The sequence below is a fragment of the Chrysochloris asiatica genome, unplaced genomic scaffold, assembly GCF_000296735.1.
Source record: "Chrysochloris asiatica unplaced genomic scaffold, ChrAsi1.0 scaffold00280, whole genome shotgun sequence".
Taxonomy (NCBI): domain Eukaryota; kingdom Metazoa; phylum Chordata; class Mammalia; order Afrosoricida; family Chrysochloridae; genus Chrysochloris; species Chrysochloris asiatica.
In genome coordinates this window covers 1,316,476-1,339,271 of record NW_006408798.1, presented here as the reverse complement: position 1 = coordinate 1,339,271, position 22,796 = coordinate 1,316,476, and the positions used below count along the sequence as shown (strand labels likewise).

At 40.5% G+C, this 22,796-nt stretch overlaps 1 protein-coding gene across 1 annotated transcript in view; it reads left to right on the top strand.

Annotated features, from left to right (window-relative positions):
- STK32A (serine/threonine kinase 32A) overlaps nucleotides 1-13,562 on the top strand; it is a 165,230-nt gene extending 151,668 nt beyond the window's left edge. Inside the window, exons 10-13 of the mRNA XM_006874502.1 lie at nucleotides 1,017-1,133; nucleotides 2,597-2,722; nucleotides 4,559-4,687; nucleotides 13,491-13,562. Of these exons, the coding sequence (XP_006874564.1) occupies nucleotides 1,017-1,133; nucleotides 2,597-2,722; nucleotides 4,559-4,687; nucleotides 13,491-13,562 (444 nt within the window). The remainder of the gene's footprint in view (nucleotides 1-1,016; nucleotides 1,134-2,596; nucleotides 2,723-4,558; nucleotides 4,688-13,490) is intronic.
- The last annotated feature ends 9,234 nt before the right edge of the window (nucleotides 13,563-22,796 follow it).

Sequence of the window (22,796 nt, the reverse complement as noted above, 5' to 3'; positions counted from 1 at the left end):
AGGACTAAGGTACGCCTGACCTAAGCCATGGTATTTTCAATAACCACATATGCATGTGAAAGCTGGACAGTGAATAAGGAAGACTATAGAAGAATTGATACATTTGAGTTATGGTGTTGTAGGAGAATATTGAAAGTGCTATGGGCTGCCAGAAGAATCAATAGGTCTGTTTTGGAAGACGTGCTCCTTAGAGAGTAAGATAGCCAAACTTCGTCTCTCATACTTCAGGAATATTATCAGGAGGGACCAGTCGCTGGAGAAGGATATCATGTTTGGTAAGGTGGAGGTCAGAGACAAAGAGGCAGACCCCCAACGAGATGGATTGGCCAAGTGGCATCATCAACGGATTCAAGCATGGTAACAGTAGTAACGTTGGCCCAGGATCGGGCAGTGTTTCGTTCTGGTGTGAATAAGGTCACTATGAGACAGTACAACTCAATGGCACCTAACAACAACAACAACAAGCAAAGCTTCCAGAATCCCAGCAACATGCAAGCTACCACATTATGAAAAACTGACAGATGATTGGTGGCTTTGAAACTTTACAGAGGTCTTTTGTAGCTGATTTGCCTACTGCAATGTACATTTTGATTTCTTGAAAGCTACCTCCATAAACATTGATTGTGGATTCAAGGAAAAGGAAATCCTTGACAACTTCAATCTTTTCCCATAGTGTTATTTATTGTGAGAAAGATTTTAAACCATTCAGTATCCCCTTGTTCATATAAAAAAATTCACTTTAGGTCTAGGTACAATTTATCATGAGCAAAATTCAGTGTTACGGAATTCCCATTATTCCAGTAGATATGACATATCTACTAGTTTAAAAACGAGATGTAGGAGATCTGGCAACATGGTACAACATGTATATGTGGCACCACAACAAACAGGTAGGAGGGGCTAGAAATTGACTTGAATATTTTATTCATTAAATGTTTGTCTTGAGAATATTAAAATGAAAATTTTATTATTTTATCCTACAAAAATGTGAAATCTGACTTCTTCTCACCCTTAAGAGACCATATCATATTCGCTCCAGTACTTCTAGCAAGGAAATTGTACACATGTTCGAGACTGCTATTGTGACTTTCCCTTCTGCCTGGTCACAGGAAATGGTGTCATTTCTTAAAAAGGTAAGGAGAAGGATTGCATGACAAAGAGAAGTGATAAAAACAAGCATCTTTCTGAGTTTACAGTTAGAACCTGCCTTTTTCCTAAGAGAGAAGATTATGTGACCGATAAAGGAAAAGAAATTTGGGGCTAAAGATTAAAATCTTATTTCTGTTGTCCTTTGAGTAAACTTCTTTGCTTTTTAATGGCAATAATAGCATTGGTGATGACAAAGATGAGGAATAATAAACCAGGTGCTAATGAGTAGACTGACTCACAGTGACTGCATGTGTTTCACAATAGAACTATGTTCTAGAAGGCTTTCAGTGACTGCAGCTTTCCAAGTAGAATTCCAGGTCTTTCTTCTGAAGTGCCTCTGGGTAGACAGAAACCTTCAGCTTTTTATTTTTGCAACCAAGCACATTAACCATATGCACCAACTAGGCATGTGGGATCATTTCTTCATAAGTTAATGAGCCCCTTCTCCCTCAAATTATACCCTGATATTCCATAACTTCCACCTTCAGAACATTGTCAAGTGGAACAGACATTTCCCATCTGAGCCCAAAGACTGATATGATTTTGGAATGTTTAAGGAGAAATTTGTTTTATTCCTGGTTAGTTAAAGCCAGACCTATGGCAGTGACCTTAGTTGCATCCTATCTGTATCATATTTCTGATGGATTTTGATTAGTTGTAGAAGTAATTCAAATGTGCAAATAGGAAATTGAGTTTAACTTCTAAAAGTGTAATGTTGTTGTTGTTAAGTGCTATCCAGTTGATTCTGACTCATAATGACCCTATATAGGGCTTCCAAGGAGAAGCTGATGGGTTTGAACTGCCTACCTTATTGTTTGAAGTCCAGTGTTGATACTACAATGTCACAACAAAAGAGAAAATGAGTATTTGAAAACTACTATATGCAAACCATCTATTAGGCCTATGTCTTACTTTGCATGGCCTCATTTAATCCTGTTTGCAACCTTATGAAATAGGCTATTATTTTTATTCAAATGGGTAAACTAAGATTTTGAGAACAAACTTTTCCATAGCTAGTAAGCAGGGGAGTCAGGAATCAGAGACATGTTTGACTTAATAAGTAAACTATTTTCTTTTACCAGGTTGCAAAAACCTACTTGCAGTTCATTCTGACCATGTATTATCTACATTATTTGTTTATAAATTAATTATCTACATCACTATTTATTTACGAGGATGTTGTTGTTGTTAAGTGCTATCAAGTAGGTTCCAACTCATAGTGACCACGTATAGGGTCTCCGAGGAAATGGCTGGTGGGTTTGAATCACCGACCTTGCAGTTCAAACCAACTTGGCTGCCCAGTGCATAATCCTGATGGAGGGAGGGAAATGTTGTTTCCCTCAGTCTTATTTATTGGAAACATTAATGGAAATTTGTATGTTGTTGTTTTTTTTGTCCCCTAAATTTTGACTTTCTTCCTGATCTCCCCATTTTGTTTCATTGGCAGCTACTTGAACCCAATCCAGAACAACGATTTTCTCACTTGTCTGATGTGCAGAACTCTCCGTATATGAATGATATGAACTGGGATGCTGTTTTGCAGAAGAGGCTCATTCCTGGTTTTATTCCTAATGTAAGTCGATTCTAATCAACCCATAGTAACTGCTATTCAGTGTATATAATCCATGCCAGATACATTCATTATCTCATTTGATAACAGCACTAATGTTGGAAGACAGACAGAATTCCTGTTTTCCAGAAGAGAAAACTGAGGCACACATGGGGTATACTGCTCACCAAAGTGTTCACATAGCTGTCAAGTGACTGGGCTGGAATTTTAATCTAAGTCTGTCTGTATCTAGAATTCTAGTTCCTAGCCACTTTTTTTTTGGCCATATTTTTATTGGAAATAAGCCCTACAAATATAGTCTTTTCCAAGAATATGGTGATTAAAAAAGAATGTTTTCTCTGTTTTCAAAAACGTAGAATGTTGTGTCCGTAGCATTCTATGAGTCAAAGGATTGAAAGCTGTTGGGATTAAGAGTGCAGTACAAACTTTCCCACCCCCCACCCCTAACTTCTTCCTTTGGAAATTCTATCCCGGAAGCTATATTCATAAAGACCAATGTTGTTGTTGTTATTAAATGCCATAGAGTTAGTTCTGACTCATAGCAACCCTTTGTAGGGCTTCTGGGGTTGAATCTCTGTGGGAGCAGAAAGCCTTATCTTTGTAAGGAGCATCTGGTGGACTCGAATCATCAACCTTATGGTTTGCAGTCCAGTGCTTAATCCTACAAAATCACCATACTCCCATAAAGACCAATAGCTAAAGGAAAATAATTACAGATGAGCACTTGGTCAAAGGCAGCTGAGACCTACTAATAAAAGCTGGAGTCCAGAACTGTAATCCATGGGGCCACTTGAGGCCTCTAGTTCTTTCTTTCTTCCTAGGGCCTTAGCTTTGCATTCAAATATAAGCAGATTGGACATGATAATGCTCTCCAAAAGGTTCCATAGAGACAATGCAGAGTATTTGGTCATTAAGTCCAAGCAAAGTGCTTGCTATGGACTTGTGGGAGTGTCATACAGCCCATACAAACTCCAGAGGGATAAGGTCCCCATGAAAGTATAAAGAGAGGAAGAGGAGTCAGCAGTATAGTGTGGAACGAAGGCTTAGGGTGAGAAGTTCCCCCTGCCACACTTTGTGAAGGAACAGGAGGGTGGGATCAGGTCTTAGCTGTCCACTTCACAGAATGCAGGAGGGGCAGCCTGTTCAGTGGTCCACACACCAAGGAGATCTACTCAGAGAGATCTCTCTAGGCACCCTGGACTGTTTCTTCCATTTCTTCTTCTGTGTGGACCACAATTCACCATCCATGTGCCATAGCAAAAGCCCTATAGAGGGTTCTTTGACTTATTTCGACTCCAAGTCAGCTAGGCAGCCTATTAAAACTGAGATTCCTAGGCCTTGTGTTCAGAAGTGTTGATTTGGGAAGTTTAAATGAACAACAAGCAGTTCTGGTGATTCTATTCTGCATGTCCAATTCTTGGTACATGGTTTGAGAACTATAATCCCCAAACTCAAGAATCATAATGTGATTACTTTCCTGATTCACTGAGGGCTCATGAGAAGTTCAGAAAAATGAAATATGAAACCAGAGAATGATGAGAGCATGCCTGTTACTAAATTATATAAAACTTAAGAGTGGAGATCCAGGCTTATTATTCTTGGGCTGTTCTATTAGGACAAAGTGTTATTCTCCATATTGTTATTGTTGTTAAGTGCTGTCGAGCAGGTTCCGACTCATAGTGACCCTGTATAGGGTTTCCCAGGAGCTGACCTTGCAACTCAAACTGACCTTGTAGACCAGTGCACTAACCCACCGCACCACATCTCCGTATTAGATCCCATGGGATTTTGGATGACACTGGAATCTGAGGACTTAGACAACCTGTTTCTTCCCCATAGAAAGGCAGATTGAATTGCGACCCCACCTTTGAACTTGAAGAAATGATTTTGGAGGCCAAACCTCTTCACAAGAAAAAGAAGCGTCTAGCAAAGAAAGAGAAGGAAATGAGAAAATGTGATTCCTCTCAGGTATGCCGCCCCCTTTGTCCCCCACTTCCCGTTTCCTTCCCCCACCAGTTCCTGGTCATAGGCATCCTTGTGATGTCTAGAATTTGTGTGAGGGCTCCTCATGGAAGGGCACCTCATCTTCTTGGAATCATAGATGTCCAACATCCAGGCTTCTGGAAGGGCAGAAGGGGCTAGGACAACTTCCGGAATCTAACAGGATAATTTCACTGTTTTCTCTAGTGCTCTGCCATTTGCATGGTTCAGTCATTGCCTTCTCTCAGTTCTCAATCCAAAATTCACAAATTTCCTGGGAGAAAGACTTTAAATGGCCATGACTAGCTGAGGTAACCTAAAATTATGGCCAAAGGACAGTGGATTTTGTTTTGTTTTTTAATGCTTTATTGTGAATTATGTGATAGTTTACATGGGAGGACATCAGCTTCACATTGAGCTCATCATATATTGTTTCCTTGCCATGGATACAATCCCTTCCATTCATCACTGATCAACCAAAGGGTATACCCCGCAAGCCTGCCCCCCTGTCTGTCATCCGTATACTGCCCCTCTCTCTCTCCAGGTCCATAGTCTCTAGCCACTCCATCTCCCCACATCACTGCAAAGGACAATGTTTTTAAGGTCACACCTGGATATTATGGGTCCTTTTACTGCTTTCAGATGTTCCTAGGAACAGCCAACCCTAGAGGTGTGTCTTTTATTTACCACAAGCAAAAGTTGTGATATCAAGGCTAGTAGAAGGAAGGCATGTCTATTCACAGAAAAGCGAGGGTTCTTGCATAGCTGAGCACGATTGCTAGGTTTCAGGCTGAGTTAAATTTTAATTCAGTATAATATTTTATCAGAGTTAGAGCTCAGATTTAAGCAGAGTATTTTAGAGGGACACAGTAAGAAGATATATTCACATATCATTCTATATTATAATGATGGTGAAATAATACACTTTGCCTCTAATGGTCATTCATCTATCCACTCAACCATTTCTCCATCCATTTATTCTTTCAATCCTTCATCCATCCCAACATTTGTCCATTCATTAAGTGTACTTTTATTGTGTACCTATTATCTGCCATATCATGTTCTAAACACAGGAGGAGATTGAAATCAATGAGATATAATACCTGTACTCAGAGATATCCCTGTTCTCAAAAATCGTGTTGTCTTGTGGTGAAGATAACTCTTCAAACGAATAAGTATTCTCAATGTTTGTAACTTTTCCTGTCCTAAAAAAAAAAAAAAAAAATTTACAGCCTCGGAAACCCTGTACGGGGTCGCTATGAGTTGGAACCGACTCCACGGCACATAACAACAACAACAATGGGACCACTCTATCTTTTAATGATCAATTAATCAAAGGCCACATCTCTATCATGTTTGACCACAGAATGGACTCTTGTTAGCTATCCATTTGTAAATATTTTCTAGGGCTCTCAGAGGAATTCTTAGCTATGCCACAAATCATATTGCTTATTGCTTTTCACTTCAACCATCTTCCACCAACTGATTTCTTCATATAATAATTAGTTAACTTCTTCAGACTTTAACTTTTCCAGCCCTGCAGAGCTCAGTTCAAGCTGAATACAGGCCCCTCAGTTGACAAGTCCTAAAATAGAGCCAAACCTAAAAACTTATACTTATTAGCATTTTTTTAAATGTTTAGAAATAACTGAGTAGTTTGTGGGCAACTTTTTGCTATGCTTATCAAGCTCTATGAAGTCCTGATGTAGCACTATGGGTTAATATGCTACATTGCAAGGTCTGTTTGAGCCACAACATCAGTGGTTCAAGCTCACCACCCACTCCTCGGAAACCATATACAGGGTTGCTATGAGTCTGAGCCAATTCCACAGCACTTAACTACAACAACATTAAACTCTATATAATGTGTCTACCTTTTCCATACCACTTTTATATTCTTCTCCTCAAAACACACAGTCCCTATTTCTGACCCTTAAGCACTGTATGTTTTGCCTTTATTTAGAACTTTTGTCCTTGCTTGTCTTTTATTTTGGAAAATCCTTCCCTTGTGTTTTTACAAGTCCTTTACACTCTAAATGTTACTTTGTCAAAGATGAGTTTCCTAACCCATCATCCTCGATCTCAGCCCCTATTTTTAACTCTTTATGACATTACCATGATTTATCATTATTTTATTTGTGTCTGTTTGGTTTTTTTGTGTTTATCTCCTCTGAAAAGAAGGCTTCTTAAGGGTGAAGACCAGCTCAGTCTTACTTTCCCTCCCCCCATTATCTTCCCAGTATTCTAACAGTGCCTGAAACAGAACAGAGGCTCAGTGTCTATTTGTTGAATACATTCAAAGAAAGAAAGAAACCCTTCCAACTGGATAGCAGAGATTAACCATGGATGCTTTTAGAATTTAAAGGTCACATCCCATCCATGGCATCTTTCGGTGACCCTCTCTTATCCCAGCCTTCCAGCCACCAAGTTGCAGGCACAAATCATACTCCACTTAAAGGAAAGACTATAATTCACTTACCCAACATACAAAACTATTAATATTTTTTAATACCTGAAAGAAGAAAAAAAAAGAAGAAACCATTTCCTCTTTCTTCCAGTTCTCCCATCAATCCCAGAGTCATTTACCAAAATCTAGTTCTGTCTGACAGTTCTTTGCAACATTCATCAGAGAAATTCTGATCTCGTAATCTTGAAGTCAAGAAATCAAATGACGTGTTGCATTAGGCAACTCTGCTGCACAAGACCTTTATAAAGTGTTGAAAGCAAAGATGTCACCTTGAGGACTAAGGTGCGCCTGACCCAGGCCATGGTGTTTTCAATAGCCTCATATGGATGCGAAAGCTGGACAGTGAATAAGGAAGATTGTAGAAGAATTGATGCCTCTGAGTTATGGTGTTGGAGGAGAATACTAAAAGTGCCATGGACTGCCAAAAGAACCAATAGATCTGTTTTGGAAGAAGTGCAGCCAGAGTGCTCCTTGGAGGCCAGGATGGCTAAACTTTGTCTCTCCTACTTTGGACATATTGTCAGGAGGGACCAATCACTGGAGAAGGATATCATGCTTGGTAAGATGGAGGGTCAGAGAAAAAGAGGAAGACTCCCATGATATAGATTGGCCAGGTGGCATCATTGATGGCGTCAAGTGTGGCAGCGGTAGTGAGGTTGGCCCAGGACTGGACATTGTTTCGTTCTTCTGTGCATGGGGTCACTATGAGTCGGTTCCGACTCGATGGCACCTGATAACAACAACAACATAGCATGTATTATCCAAAATTCATTCTTTTTCAGCACTGAGTAGTTAGTATTCCTGTGTATTTAAGTACCATGCTGTTTATCCATTCATCTTTTGATGAGCTCTTAGATTGTTTTCACCTTTTTGCTACTTTAAATAATGTGCAATGAACATTGGTGTACGTGTCTGTTCAGGTCATTACTTTTAGGTCTCTCGGATACATACCTAGGAGTGGAATAGCTGTCCTATGTGGTAGTTCTATTCTACTTCTAATTTTTTGAGGAATTGCCATATTGTTGTTCATAATGGTTTTAGTACCATACAGCTTTGATTACTTACTGTAGCTTTACTATGTTTTAAAATCAAGAAATGTGAGTCCTCCTACTTTATTCTACTATATCAAGATTGGCTAGTGAGAACCACTTGCATTTCTATACACTTCCATTTCTACAAAGAGGGTTATTATGATATATACATTTCTATATACCCTATAAGGCCACATATATGGTTATTGTTGTTAAGTGCCATCGAGTCGATTCCGACCCATAGTGACCCTGTATAGGGTTTACAAGGAGCAGCTGGTGAGCTTGAACCACCAACCTTGCAGTTCAAACGACTTTACAGTCTGACACGTTCGCCCACAGTGCCACACCAGGACTCCTCATATATGGTAGGTGCTCATTAATATTAATTCAAATGAGACAACACTCCCAAATTCTCCCCAATTTTTTTTTTTTCAAATAAGAAGTCTAGCAAAGTTTTTCCTCCTGTCTCCTTCCCTTCCTTTCTTTATTTCAGTCTTGCATGTAGGCAAAGAGACCAAAGCAAAGCCACAGATGGCTTTCTGAATTAATAGAGGATTTATAGATATTTACACCACTGGAGAAAGAGATGAAAATATAAATACTTTTATTAAGTCACCACATCATTAAGTAAGCGATCCACTCAGTGTCCTAGATTGCTGTTGTTGTTAAAAGTCATTGAGTCAGTTCTGAGTCATAACGACCATATACAGGGTTTCCAAGGAACCGCTGGTGAGTTTGAACCTCTGACCTTGTAGTTCAAACCGACCTTGCGATTCAGTGCCTATTCTACAGCACTACACCAGGACTCAGGACTTGTTAGAGACTAGGATTTATTTACATGGGTCAACCATCTTTGAACTCCAGAAGCCTTATGAGACACTTCAGTAGAATCATTTGCAAGAAGCTTTTTCTTTTTCTTTTTGAAATGGTGCCAACCATTATATTCTATTCTCTGTAGTTGTCAGAAAAGGGGAGCATTTCTTTTTCATCTTGTCATCTAGAAATCTTTCACCCACAGTTAGAAGGGTATTTCAAGGATAAGAGCCAGAATTTCATTAGTGAGTGCTGACTGAAAGAAGCAGCCTTAAAAAGTTATACTCTTAATAGGGATACAAAAAGGGTAGAAGTGGCTTGTTAGCAAATGGATTATTGGACCTATGATGATCCATGATGACAGTTTCTACATGTTGAATGAAAGTTGTTGTTGTTTTTGTTGTTGTTAAATGCCATTGAATTGGTTCCAACCCATAGTGACCCTGTATAGGGTTTCCAAGGAGTGACTGGTGAGCTTGAACCACCGATCTTGCAGTTCAAACAGCTTTACAGTCTGGTGCATTAACCCATAGCGCCACACCAGGACTCCTGTTGAATGAATAGTACTGTTAATTCTTTTAGCACAGTGCAAAATATAACCAATCCTCTATAAAAGATTATTTAAAATTTGTTGAATTGAAGAGTACACTCCCTTTTCCCCACTGAAAGCTGCGATCTCTTGTAAACCCATCCTGTCCTTACAGGACCAAGGCAGTGTCTTATGTATTGTTATTCAGTGCCATCCAGTCAATTTTGATTCACAGCAGTCCTGTGCAACAAAGTACAACTGCCACATAGGATTTTCTTGGCTGTAATCTATATGAAAACAGATTGACGGTTCTTTCTCCTGCAGAGCGCTAGGTGGATTCAAACCACAACCTTTTGGTCAGCTGCTCAGTGCTTGACCATTGTGCTGCCAAATCTCCTTCAGTGTAGTATGTTGCTACTATTTGTTGTTAAGTGTTGTCGAGTCAGTTCCAAATCATATGACCCTGTATAGAGTTCCCAGTGGTTAGTGGGATTGAACTGTCAACCTTGTGGTTAGAAGTCAAATGTTTATTCTACCAGGGCTCCTTTCAGTATGTTTGTTTTAAGTGCTGTCAAGTCTGGTCTGATTCACAGTGACCCTGTATAGAGTTTCTAAGTTGCTGCTGGTGGGATTGAACAGCCGACCTTGTGGTTTATAGTCCAGTGCTGATCCTACAACACCGCACCAAAAGTCCTCAGTGTAGTATAGCACTTATGAAATAGCTGTGTGATTTTTTTAAATTTAATGATTTGAACTTTAAATTGTATAACCTCTCTCCACATGCGTTCCTTTATTTGTAAAATAGGACTGATAGGACATTCCAAGATTGTTGTGAGTATAAAACATGATACTGCACATAAAACATTTAGCACAGTGTCTGGCACATATTAAATGGTAATTGTGTGAGCTTGTGGAATCACTGGGGAAGCATAAACGATGAACTCACTCAAGTGCTAACCGAAGGCTGGAAGTTTTGAGTCCACATGGTGTGACCTGAAAGAAAGTCTTGCAGATCTCCTCCTGGAAAATGAGTTCTTGAAAACTGTGGAACACAGTTCTACTCTGACACACAAGTGATGGCTGTGGGTCAGAATCAACCCTGATGGCAATTAGTTTCAGCAACTGGTGTTGATCTGTGGATTTTACTGTGGTTTCACATTCATTATCATATGATTACCATATGATCTCTGGGATTTCTTCTCCATAAATTCATAATCTTGTCATCATATTTGAGCCATCTAGAGAATTGCTTTAAAATGCTGGTGGTTGGGTACTCCTGGAGACCAATGAAGTTTGAATCTGGAGGTGTGACCTGGAGTCACCAGGACTTTAAAAGGTTCTCTTGGAGATTTAAAATGTGCAGTGAAGGTAGAGATTCACCACTAAACAGTGTAAAAATACTAACATTTTGCCTTTTTCTCTTTCTGTGGCAGTTTCCTCATCTACAAAATCAAGAAAGGTTTAAACCCATTTATGGAAAATAATTGGCAAAAGTATTAGCTGTTATTATCCCATTTTACTTTTCCACTCCACTTCAAGGCTCCTGACTTCTTCCTTTGCCATGGCTTTTGTTTGTGAACATGATCGATGTTTCTGCTGTCTTTGCAGCCAGAGTAATCTCTACTTTGTCCCTCTGTGCAATCTTTAAAGTATAGAATCAGAAGTTTTACATGTCACTCAGTCTGTCTGCCTGATAACAGGCAAGTTACTTTCTTTTTCTGCCTCCTGGGACTTCCAGCTGCTTGAAATCCTTCAGAATTTTTTGCCTACTCCAGTCAGAACAGCGCAATCACTGACTGCTCTTCCCATCCCCAATAAGCAAGATCTGAGATTCTTACCCCCCATTTCCCTCGTCTGTCACATAAGATCCATTAGTCCATCCGTTGTCTTTGTTTTACCCTCCTCTCCCTTAGATTTTCTCTCATGCTGCTGTTGCTATTGACTTATCCATGTAGCAGCGCTTCTTCAAAATTTCGCCTAATGCAGAGGAAGAGAACATGTCTAATGTGAGCCCTTTGAGAGTCAAGGGGTGGGGTTCGCAGAGTGGAAAGAGCATGATTTGACACTTCATGCCATCACCTCATCACTGCGTATGCATTTTGTAGCCTCATTAAAATAAAGCAGAATTACAAAATAGAAAAGAAATATCCATGTGGATTTTTGCACTTTTCTGGATTCTAATCTTGATTCTTTTGAGAATTTTTTTAACTGTGGTAAATATATAGGCAATGAAACATTTGTCATCTAAGTGTTCTTCGCGCATGCAATTCAGGAATATTCAGTAGGTTCATCATGTTGTATAACCATTTCCAAATTTCTTCTGTCACCTTTAGCAGAAACTCAGTTTCCCCTAATATTAAAAAATGTTTTCTCTGCAACCTTCAGTTGATGTCCACAGAGCTTTAACACATTATACCTGTCCTGTAGCTTCCGGTACCCAATTACTGATACTGGGAACAGCTCAGTTTGAGAGTCAGAGTGCGGTGTACCACCAGACTCTGCTTTGTCTCATCTCCTCACCCTTTTTCTGAAATGCTTTCAGCTTTTTATACTTTCCTGTCCTGTCATCTAAGCAATCACTCTGGAAGAAAGTTCACCAGTAGTCCTTTACTAGGAGGGAAAAGGTGCAATCCCCGAGGATTCTGTGTGTTCTAATTCCAGGATTTAAAAAATAAATGAATGATTTTGTTTTCCTTAGAGTCCTACTTTTTTATTTGGAATTATTTGGAAGTATTTTGTTGCAGCTTTTTAAGACGTTCGCTCTGGGCTTGGCACTTTCCTGGGTCTGATGATTGTCATTTATTTGAGCTTAACGTTCTCATTATGACAGAAAAGTCATCAGTAAGTACTAAAAGCATGACAGTGCAATCTCAGGGCACATGTGTTACATGTCTGTAAGAATGCCATGAGTGGACATAGGTGGCTCAGTGGTAGCATTCCCCACTCTCATGTGGGAGACCTAGGTTCAATTCCCAGTCAGTGCACCTCACAACCAGCCACCACTCATCTGTCAGTGGAAGCTTGTGTGGTGATATGATGCTGAACAGCTTTCAGTGGAGCTTCCAGACTAGGAAGAAAGGTCTGGCAATCTCCTTCTGAAAATAATCCAGTAAAAACCGTATGGACCACAGAGGCTTGATTTACAGCCTATCATGGCCATGGCACAGGACTGGGCAACATTTTGGTCTGTTTGGTATGGGGCTGCCATGAGTCAGAGGCCAAAGTGACAGCAATAATAACAAAAAGAAAGTCACAACTGAAGAAAGTTCTGGTCATTAGAACCAAAGCATACCTAATCAACTCCAACAGAGTTGAGAAGACCCATCAGTCAGAATTTAGTGAGGAGAGATGTTTCTAGGCTATTCATTAGATCAAACTAAAGCTATCCGTGAAATCAAAGCAGAACATCCCCTTGGTCCACATGAGGACCAAAGGATACAACAAGCAATAAACCCTTTCCCCTGTCCACCTGCTTTCTTCATAAAGAAAGGGGCTTCATGGACCATGTTGTTGTTGTTAAATACCATCGAGTTGGTTCTGATTCATAGCAACCCTCTATAGGGTTTCTGAGGAGCAGCTGGTGAGTTTGAACTGTCAACCTTTTCATTCAAACTGACCTTTCTGTCCAGTGCTTTATCACACCAGGACTCCTCATGGACCATACAGCTCATAAATCATGCACCAGGTTTTCCTTGTGAGGAGTGGAGTGTTGACAAGCTTTCTCCTCCTGCCAGGGATGTCTGCCTTACTTCCCTTCCCTGTACTCTGGTTGAGGTCTCACTCCTGTCTCCTGTCCCCAATTTTTGGTGATTCTCTTCCCCTTGAGGTAATCTTGATATTCCTTGGGTTTGGGCCATTCAGTCAACAGGCACAACAGACCAGTGGCTGTTGGCAGATCCTCATTGGTTGGCTAACTACACCTCTAATTTTCTCTCTTCGATTTTCTCATAGACAACATGTCTTCTTCAAGAGCACCTTGAAAATGTCCAGAAGGAGTTCATCATTTTCAACAGAGAAAAGTAAGTAGCTTTGGGAAGAGCAGCAAACCAGCAAATCACAGTGTTTTTATTTGCCACACCTTGGTATTTTTAAAACATGTCTTATTGTTTCTAACTACAAAAGTGTTGCACACTCGTCTTAAAAATTTTGAAAAAAATTCAGAAACTTTTTGTTTTCCTTGTAAAGGCTTTTAAAATTGTAATATGTAAATTAGCTATCATCACATTTCTGCTTATGAGAAGGGGAAAGGAAATTGGGACTCAAACCCACTACCATCTCGTTGATTCAGACTCAAAGCGGTTCTATAGTAGAACAGCCCATGAGGCTTCCAAGGCTGTAAATCTTCACAGAAGCAAACTGCCCCATCTTTCTCCCACAGAGCCTTTGGTGTGTTTGAGCCACTGATCTTTTAGTTTCAGCCCAATGCTTAACCACTATACCACTTGGGGTTCTAATTGGGACTGAAAACCCACCAAAACCAAATCCACTGCGATCAAGTTGATTGTTGTTTATAATAACCCTATATAGGGCTTCTAAGTCCATAAATCTTTATGGGAGCAGACAGCCTCATCTTTCTCCCATGGAGTGGCTGTTGCCAACCTTGTGCCCAGCACCTAATGTGGACTTAAGTACTTAAATCAATGACATTTATAAGATTACCTTACCTCCTAACTCTTTTTACATTATTACACTTGATGCTATCGCTTCACAACTATTTATTATCTCTATTTGTTTTTCTTTCTTTCTTTCTCCTTTTAAGAGTAAAGAGGGACTCTATTCAAAGACAAGCAAATGTAGCCTTGGACCAAATCAAAGACCCACAAGAAGAGGATGGAGAGAACAACCTGTGAAGAACATGGCATCTTCTTCTTCGTGGGATGCTTCTTGGTTCCATCAAGTCAGGAACTTTTGCTTATCTGTGTCAGCAAAACTTGACAGTAGTTCTCACCACACCTTACGACATAGAAAATGTGAATGAACGTCTTTCTAAGGAGGCAGCCTGGTAACAGTGAAGAGTCCTAGGTCTGGGCTCAGTGTTACTACTAATTCATGCTTGACCTTAAACAAGTTACTTACTCAGTTTCTCCACTTCAATGAATTCATCAAACATGAGGTTACATTAGATGAGCTTTATGCTGACTTTTTAGTGCTAACATTCCATAATTCTAAATAGCCCTTTTTACTTTAAAATAAATATTTTCATGTAGATTTATTTTTCCCTAGTTTTTCTAATTACACTGTGACATATGAGAAGATGGACATAGGATTGAGTAAAGCTCTTCATATAACACTAGAAAATTTCATAAAGTCCTCCAGCCCGATTAAACAGGAACAAGGATTTCATCAGGAAGAAATGACTACTACCAGACTGGAAGTCACACAGATTTAGGAGGACCTCTAGTGATGCACTGGCTTCAGCTTGCATCAGCCAGCAAGAGCCTATTGTGCACAGTTGGTAGCTTGAAATTAGCGATGGTAGGAATATTTACACCATGGAAATTGACCAGTTCTACAAAGCAGAGCTTTGTTTTCCCCCTCCCAATTTGTTTCTGTAAACATTTGTCAGCATATCCCCGGTCTTCTTCCAGCAAATGTATTCCTTGACAGACCAATTGTCCTCTGAAGATTAGCAGAGATCTGGTGTAGAAAGGATAAGGAAAGAACAATGTCTCATTGAAAGAATGTTTGCTGGTGGTACAGCAAAATTGCATCTTATATAGGGGGTATAGCTAAGTTAGAATGTGAGGTGAGCTAAGAATATTGCAAAATTTACTCTAGAAAAAAAAAAAAAAAATCCTTTCAATGACCCATAATATAGTGAGTACGTTTTCTCAGGGAACCTCATTAGAGTCAGTCAACTTTCAGTAATGAAACAAAACTGGTTTTGTTGTATTTTGGTTTTGTTCTTTGTTGTTGGTCCTGTTTTTGGCTAGCATCAAATGAAGTGAACAAATTTTACAGATCTTTCTAGACTAAAATTACGCTAAGAACAGTGGGTCGTTCATAATTCTGAGGGGCCTGGGCCAAGACTGAAGTAATGTCTCCCCCTTGAGCTTACTTCAGGAATGGCAGGCACAGCTGCCTAACTACTTAAAATAATTTTTCTTTTTTATTTACCAAGCACAGTTTAATTCACCTGTTTGATGTGCACAGAAGAGCTTTATAGAGGGACTATTTTTGGCAGTCCAAGGATACAAGGGTAGAGAATCAAGTAGTGAATGTGATTGGCAGTGTATTATTTCTACAACTCTTGGTCACCCAGACTACCTAAACCTGTCTTGACTAATGGAGAGTTTGGGATCACCAAGATGGCAGTAAGCTGGCTACTGGGAAGAATGGACTGGCATGTATTTGGAAAGTAACAAGTAATCTATGCTAGACTTTTCCAGGAGAAATCTGACACCAGAACAATTAAACATATAGTCAACCAGCCATGAACTGTTCATGGATATTTACTTATTTCGCCTCACTTAGCTTATAGGCTAATCAGTTTTTCTGGCAGAGCTATGACATATTTGCCTCTGTACTCCAACAGTGGCTGTATTTGTGTTAACAATGAAAAGCCAGCTCTTGTTCTCTTATTTGATTCCTTTTTGTTATTTCCCACACAATTTGCCTATGCTGTTATTTCTCCAAATACTATAAGCATTTGCCCTGTCTTGTTTCTTAACAGAGAGGGGAATGGGTTGAAAAGAACAAGAAGACATCCAGATTCTGCCCAGGCTGGTAAACCCCAGTGGCAAGAGCATTTGTGTGTTTCTTTTGTTTTGTTTTGATTTAAGCCCCATGCCCTGTGGACTTAATGTCCTTACTCATCTGGTTTCTCCTTCTGCTGTTTAGGAGGGATTGGGGGAAACTCTTAACAAAGGACAGCAGACATTAGGGTTTTGGGTAGTGAAAGGAGTGATCATTTCTTCACACAGATTTCATGTGCGCACACAGTTTGTACCTGTCCCTGGAGAAGGATGTCATGCTGGGTAAGGTGGAGGGTCAGAGAAAAAGAGGAAGACCCCCAACGAGATGGATCAGCCAGGTGGCATCATTGATGGACTCAAGTGTGGCAGCGGTAGTGAGGTTGGCCCAGGATCGGACATTGTTTCGTTCTGCTGTGCATGGGGTCGCTATGAGTCGGTTCCGACTCGATGGCACCTAACAACAGGTACATAGCACAGTCTGTTGTTTGAATCCCTAATTTTGATTCTCAGTGACTTCCTGCTCTGTTCCACAAGTGTGATTGTGGGCTTTTAGGATGCACCAATAACAGAGCACAGCCTCAGAGTACTCAAAACAGGAAGATGGATTTCTAGTCTTGCCATGCTACCTACATACACATTTTCTCAAGTTAGAAAACAAAACACAAGAAACACAGCTTTCCTCTGTGCAAAACAGCTGCTTATAAGCACCTTTTCACCATTTCACATTTTAAACAGAAAAGGCATTTTAAAACTATAAAATGTTTCCTAAGTCATCACATGACTGCTAGCTAATGAAAACAGATCCATTAGTTTTACTCCGTAACCTGGGCTAAAAGTTAATATCCCATCAGGTAGAATATATTGGTGACAACTAAGGATGAAGATCAAAGAGTACAGCCTTCGATATGGATTGCATCTCAATGTAAAGAAAACAAAAATCCTCACCACTGGACCAATAAGCAACATTCTTATCAACAGAGAAAAGATTGAAGTTGTCAAGGACTTCATTGTTTTTGGATCAACTATCAACACTCATGGAAGCAGCAGTCAAGAAATAAACCACGTATTGCATTAGGAAAATCTACACAAAACCTTTTTAAAGTGTTGAAGAGTAAAGATGTCAGCTTGAGGACTAAGGTGTGCCTGCCTGACCCAAGCCATGGTATTGTCAATAACCTCATTAGCATGTGAAAGTTGGACAGTAAATAAGGAAGACCGTAGAAGAATGCTTTTGAGTTACAGTGTTGGAAGAGAATATTGAAGACCAACAGAACTATGTTGGAAGAAGTGCAGCCAGAGTGCTCCTTGGAGGGCTAGATGTCCAAACTTCATCTTTCATACTTCAGACATATTGTCAGGAGTGACCAGTCCCTGGAGAAGGATATCATGTTTGGTAAGGTGGAGGGTCAAAGAAAAAGAGGAAGACCCCCAGAGAGGTAGATTGGCCAAGTGGCAACATCAATGGGCTTAAGCGTGGCAACAGTAGTGAGGTTGGCCCACGATCGGGCTGTGTTTTCATTCTGCTGTACATAAAGTCACTATGAGTCGGCACCAACTCGATGGCAACTAACAACAACAAAAGGCTCAGGGCTGAGGATTTTTAAAAGCCAACATTGGCTTCCTACTGCAGTCTCTTGTCTGATATCCCACGAATCTTTTTCTCTTGGTAGTTTTCTTCCCTTTGTGTGTGGAGCATCTGAAATGTCTGAGCAGGTTCTGAAGACCAGAAGCATCCTGGTTAGAACACAAATGGACTGCAGCAGGACCTGCCACCCCTAGTGAATTCATAGCGCCCTCTAGTGGATGGGGGTAGGGTAACAGTGGAACCCTGGGAAGTGACCATGATCCTAACTACCTGGAAGGAAACATTCTGCTACACCTTGGTGGCATCACTGGTTTCAGACTGAATGTCAAGTAGTACAGAGCCTTGATAAATTAATTAACCAATTAGTGGTTAGGCTTCTGATAGGAGTGTTTGAAACAGACATGAGCAGACTTTTTTATCATGTTTGTTCCAGGTTGGGCAGGAAAATCACTAGGAAGAAGTAATGCAGTTAGCAGCGACCACTAGCTACATTACTGTGATGTCAAGTCATGCACAGTTCAAAAGCAGAGCGTAAAGGGCATTAAAAGCACAGTGAGTTTGTATCCGGACTCACTGACATCCTTGCCTTCTGTCTACACAAAATTCTGTGTCCTTATTTGTTTGCTGTGACGACTGTTTACTGTTACAGGCTCATTTATGTCTGATGTTAAATGCTGGTCTCAAAAATCTAAAGCTTCAGTTACCTGTGCTGTTGTGAGCAGGCTGCTTACCTGGTACCCTCCTGAATGGAGGAGAAGTGCTTCTGTTGAGCTGTAGCATTTACAGTCTAAATGTGCCTATGTGTATTAAAATGACTTCTGTATACAGTAAGCTATTGGCCCTTCCTTGTCCCCTCTGTGTGTATGTAATTGAATGATTGGGCATGCCAAAGTCTTCTATTCCTACCTCCATTTCCTGTTATGAGGACTGTCCTTGATCAGAGACAGGCTGGTGGTCAAGATGGCTTCCCAGAACTATGGGATGCAGCACAGCTTTGCTGATTCATGAGCAAGAACTTGAAGACCCTGATCTCCCCAGCATTCACAAGTTGGCAGCTTTTGCCTATCTTTCTGAAATTGGGTCCAAGGGCAGCCCAGGCACATACATCATTTACCAGCACTCTGCCATGCTCCTCCTCGACATTTTGTCCACCCAAACCATCAGGGAAATTTCGAAGGCTTATGGAGAAATGATCTGGGCCAAGGTCTGCTCACTCTAAACGTTTGCAGCTAGTAGCCCCTTCATTCAGCCTTAGGAGAGATTCAAGGGAGTTTTCAATTACCTCAGTCCCCACAGTTCAGCAGCTAGCAGGCCAGCTAGATGCCTGGCTTGCCCGAAAGTCAGCAGACAATTTTCATTCTTGGGTTGGACCGGACAGCTGAGAGCTGTTGTCCAGTCACGTTAAGTGTGTCCTGATGTGTTTACCACGGTCACCTGAGCAAGGTCAGGATCTAGAACTCTTCAGATTCTCACGAGGGCCAGTGTTAATGTATGTGCAGGTCCCTGTGGACCTTTCATTCTGTCTCAGCCTGTTCATGGTTGGTGTCTTCTTTGTGACGCCCTGGTTGTAACAGAGATCATTACAGAAAGTTCTTCAGAAACAGGAGTTCTGGTTACTCTTATTCAATAGTGCTTTCATTCCCTAACTGGTCAGACATGAATTAACAAGTTGATATCTCCAGCCCACACAGGTGTCTAAGTTAGTCACTGTATCTCTAGGGAAGAGGTTTTCAAAGTTTCTTCCCTTTTAGAATCTTGCTTCCTGAGTTTATTTACTACACTACCCATTCACTTTATACCCACTCTTACCCTAATGCCGCCTTGGTCCTGAGCTAGGAAAGATATTTCACCAATGCTGAGTTTCGACCACAAAATGGCACTATGGACCAAAGCTTATTAACACCAAACCTGGAATCCCTATTAACCTGGCTTCAGAGATTCTGGGTTGAAAGTATAATCGTTCTTTGGTCTGGTCTGGAGGGCATTGTTCTACCAAACCAACAATGGCTCCCAGCACTTGAAAATAATACATCAGAAACCACTGTCCTTATTTTAATTCCCACAGAGACACTTCATTCAGGCTGAAAAAGGGTGTTGTAACCACATACTGTTTTGGCCTACCCAGCATTCACCTCTCTTCTGTTACAACAGTTTAGTTCTATTTGCAGCATGTATGAGAGTGCATACAGCTCAGGTGGCTCAGGGGTGGGCATGTGACCATGACTGTCCACCAGTCAGTCTCATATTCTTCTCGTCACAATGACTAGTTCAGTGGTAGACACAGGACCCAAGCTGGACCAGTCGGAATCAATCTCTTGGGCTGAAACTGTTGAGAAAGTTGCTTGCCTTCCCCTGATGTTGCTAAGCAGGTGAAAGAAAACCCAGAGATGCTGCTGGTGGCCAACTCTGCTCCTATGGAAAGAGCTTTTCTAAGAATGAGGCACTAGTAGAAATCAAGACTGAGAGATGGGAAGCAACCAAGTTCTATTGTCAAGGTTTGAAACATACATCCTGCTCCGCTCAGGTGTCTTAAATCTATCCTTAAACTTTAAAAATCCCCATTTCCATTCCCCCAATAAATTAGTCTGACATTTCCAACTAAAAATACCTTGTAAAGGAGGTGGGGCTTGATGGCGGCTAGGGTGGAGGTGCAGAGAAGTTCGCCGTCAGAAATACCACAGAATACCAGGCAAAGCAGATCCAGGACAGAGTTCCAAAACTTGGAACCACAGAGAGAGGAATATTTTGAAGGTTTGAAGGTTTATAGATTATGCAACTTGAAGCTGAAGTAAAAAATTGTGTACTTTTGAATCTGCCGGGCTGGGCTCAGAGACCCAGAGCCGACATCTTGGGCGAGACCAAATGGCAAGACCAAATGGGGGAGAAGCAGAAACACCATGGGAAAATGCCGTGGGAACCTTGGAGCAAAGGTGGACAATACACTTTGTCAATTTTGCTTTGTTCTGATTTTTTCTTTTCTTTTTGGTATCTGGTCATTGGCGTGCCCACTGTTTGCCCACTCCATTCTGGTGACAGAGAGGGAGGCTGAGCAAGTGGACACCCCCCACCCTCACCACTGGTGGTGGATTCTTCTTCTGCCACACATGCACACAGATACTCAGCCCAAGAGCAGGCCCTGAACGTTTTTTGCTTGTCTTCTGTTTTTTAACAAGGGAAAGGGCAGGACAGGGCTATGGAGAGGGAAAGAGAGTTTAAAAACAAAACAGGCCAGAAAATTAAATTAAAGCCTGAGGTACAGTGTAACAACCAACATTGGCATCTTGAAATCTCTCAGGCAGCTTTGAAAGCTGAAGAGGGGACATTAAAGTCATACTCATATTCGGCTACAGATTTTTTTTTTTTTTCTCCTTCTCTCCCTCCTCTCCCTTTCTGTGATTATAGACTGCAGTATTCAGTCTAGTTTTTGTTGTTGCTGGGTTTTTTGTTTTTTTGTGTTGTTGTTTTTTTCTCTTGCTTTTTTTCACTGGTGCTGTTTTGCTGTTATATGCTCCCCCTTCTACCTTTGGGGGACTCTTTCTCTCCATATATTACACAAGAAGAGTCAGCAACTGCTGCCATATAGCCAAGCTACAATCACACTCTATAAAACACCAAAACCCAGGCAAGAACCAAAACCAACAGCCATATACCAGGGAAACAGACAACATCTGTGAAAGTTACTCTGAGTTAAGCAGTAAGAAGAGTGAAAAGGGAAGTCCACATCCTGATCACATCTCCCTGGAAGCAATCAGAAAGCATAAAAAATACCAAAACACATACTCAATTAAGTATTAAGGCCACAGATAAACACTAAACATGTCCAAGAAGCAAAAGCTGATGACCATATCACATGTCCAGAAACAAGATAAAATGTCTGAGACAAATGACCCAGAGGTAGACCTGGACTCCATTCTGGAAGGAGGGCAGGCCTTGGAAATGCCTGAGAAGGAATTCAGAAAAATGATTATAAAATGTTTCAAAACCCTTTAAAATGAAGTTGAGAAAAGTAAGGAACCAGTCAGGAAAGTGCTACAGGAACAATCACAGAATAAGACAGACACAGCTTTGGAAACAATTCAAAACCTACAGAAAGAGGCCCAAACGATCAATAACAGAATATAAGAAATAGACAATATTCTGCAAGGGCAAAGAGCAAAGGAGTAGAATAGACGCGATGGAAGGCAGAACCAGTGAGTTGGACGACAAATCTCTGAATACCACTAAGATAGAAGAACAAACACAAAAAAGTATTTTAAAAATCTGAAGAAGGTCTAAGATTCATTTTGGACAACATGAAGAGGATTAACTTAAGAATTATCAGCATTCCAGAACAAGAAGAATCACACAAGTCCACAGAGGAAATAGTTGAAGAACTGCTGGAAGAAAATTTCTCTAAAAATACCTTGCAAAAATTAGAACTAGTCTAGCAATGCTATCTGAAAAAGGAGAATGTTTTAGAATGTTCAAAGATGATATAGAAAGGTTCAGGAAACAAAAAATATTTTGAAAGCCTAGAGTTGGACAAAGTTTGAAAAACTTATTTCAGGAGTTCTCAGGGCTTTATGCTTGTAGATTGAACCTTAAATCCTCAGAAGAATCGAGAAGTAACAAACAACCTTTTCCAACATTCATTCAACCTCTTGGGATCAGTTTGCTAAATAATATATACTTTAGTTTCTGCTTAGTTTGAAGAAGGTTTTTGGAAGGCAGCTGCAAATACATACAAATCATTCTAATAGCAGGTGTTTAAAGGATGCCTAAAATAAATAAAACAAAAACATTTCAGGTTATGTTCTGAATTCAGTCTAGAGTTTTCCTAAACGGCAATCTATACCAGTAGTAAATTTGATGGCCCATAGAAAACCCTTAGTTATTCCCAAAATTTTCAGTGTTGTTGTTGTCAAGTGCCATCGAGTTGATTCTGACCCATAGCAACCCTGTATAGGGTTTCCAAGGAGCAGCTGGTGAGCTTGAACC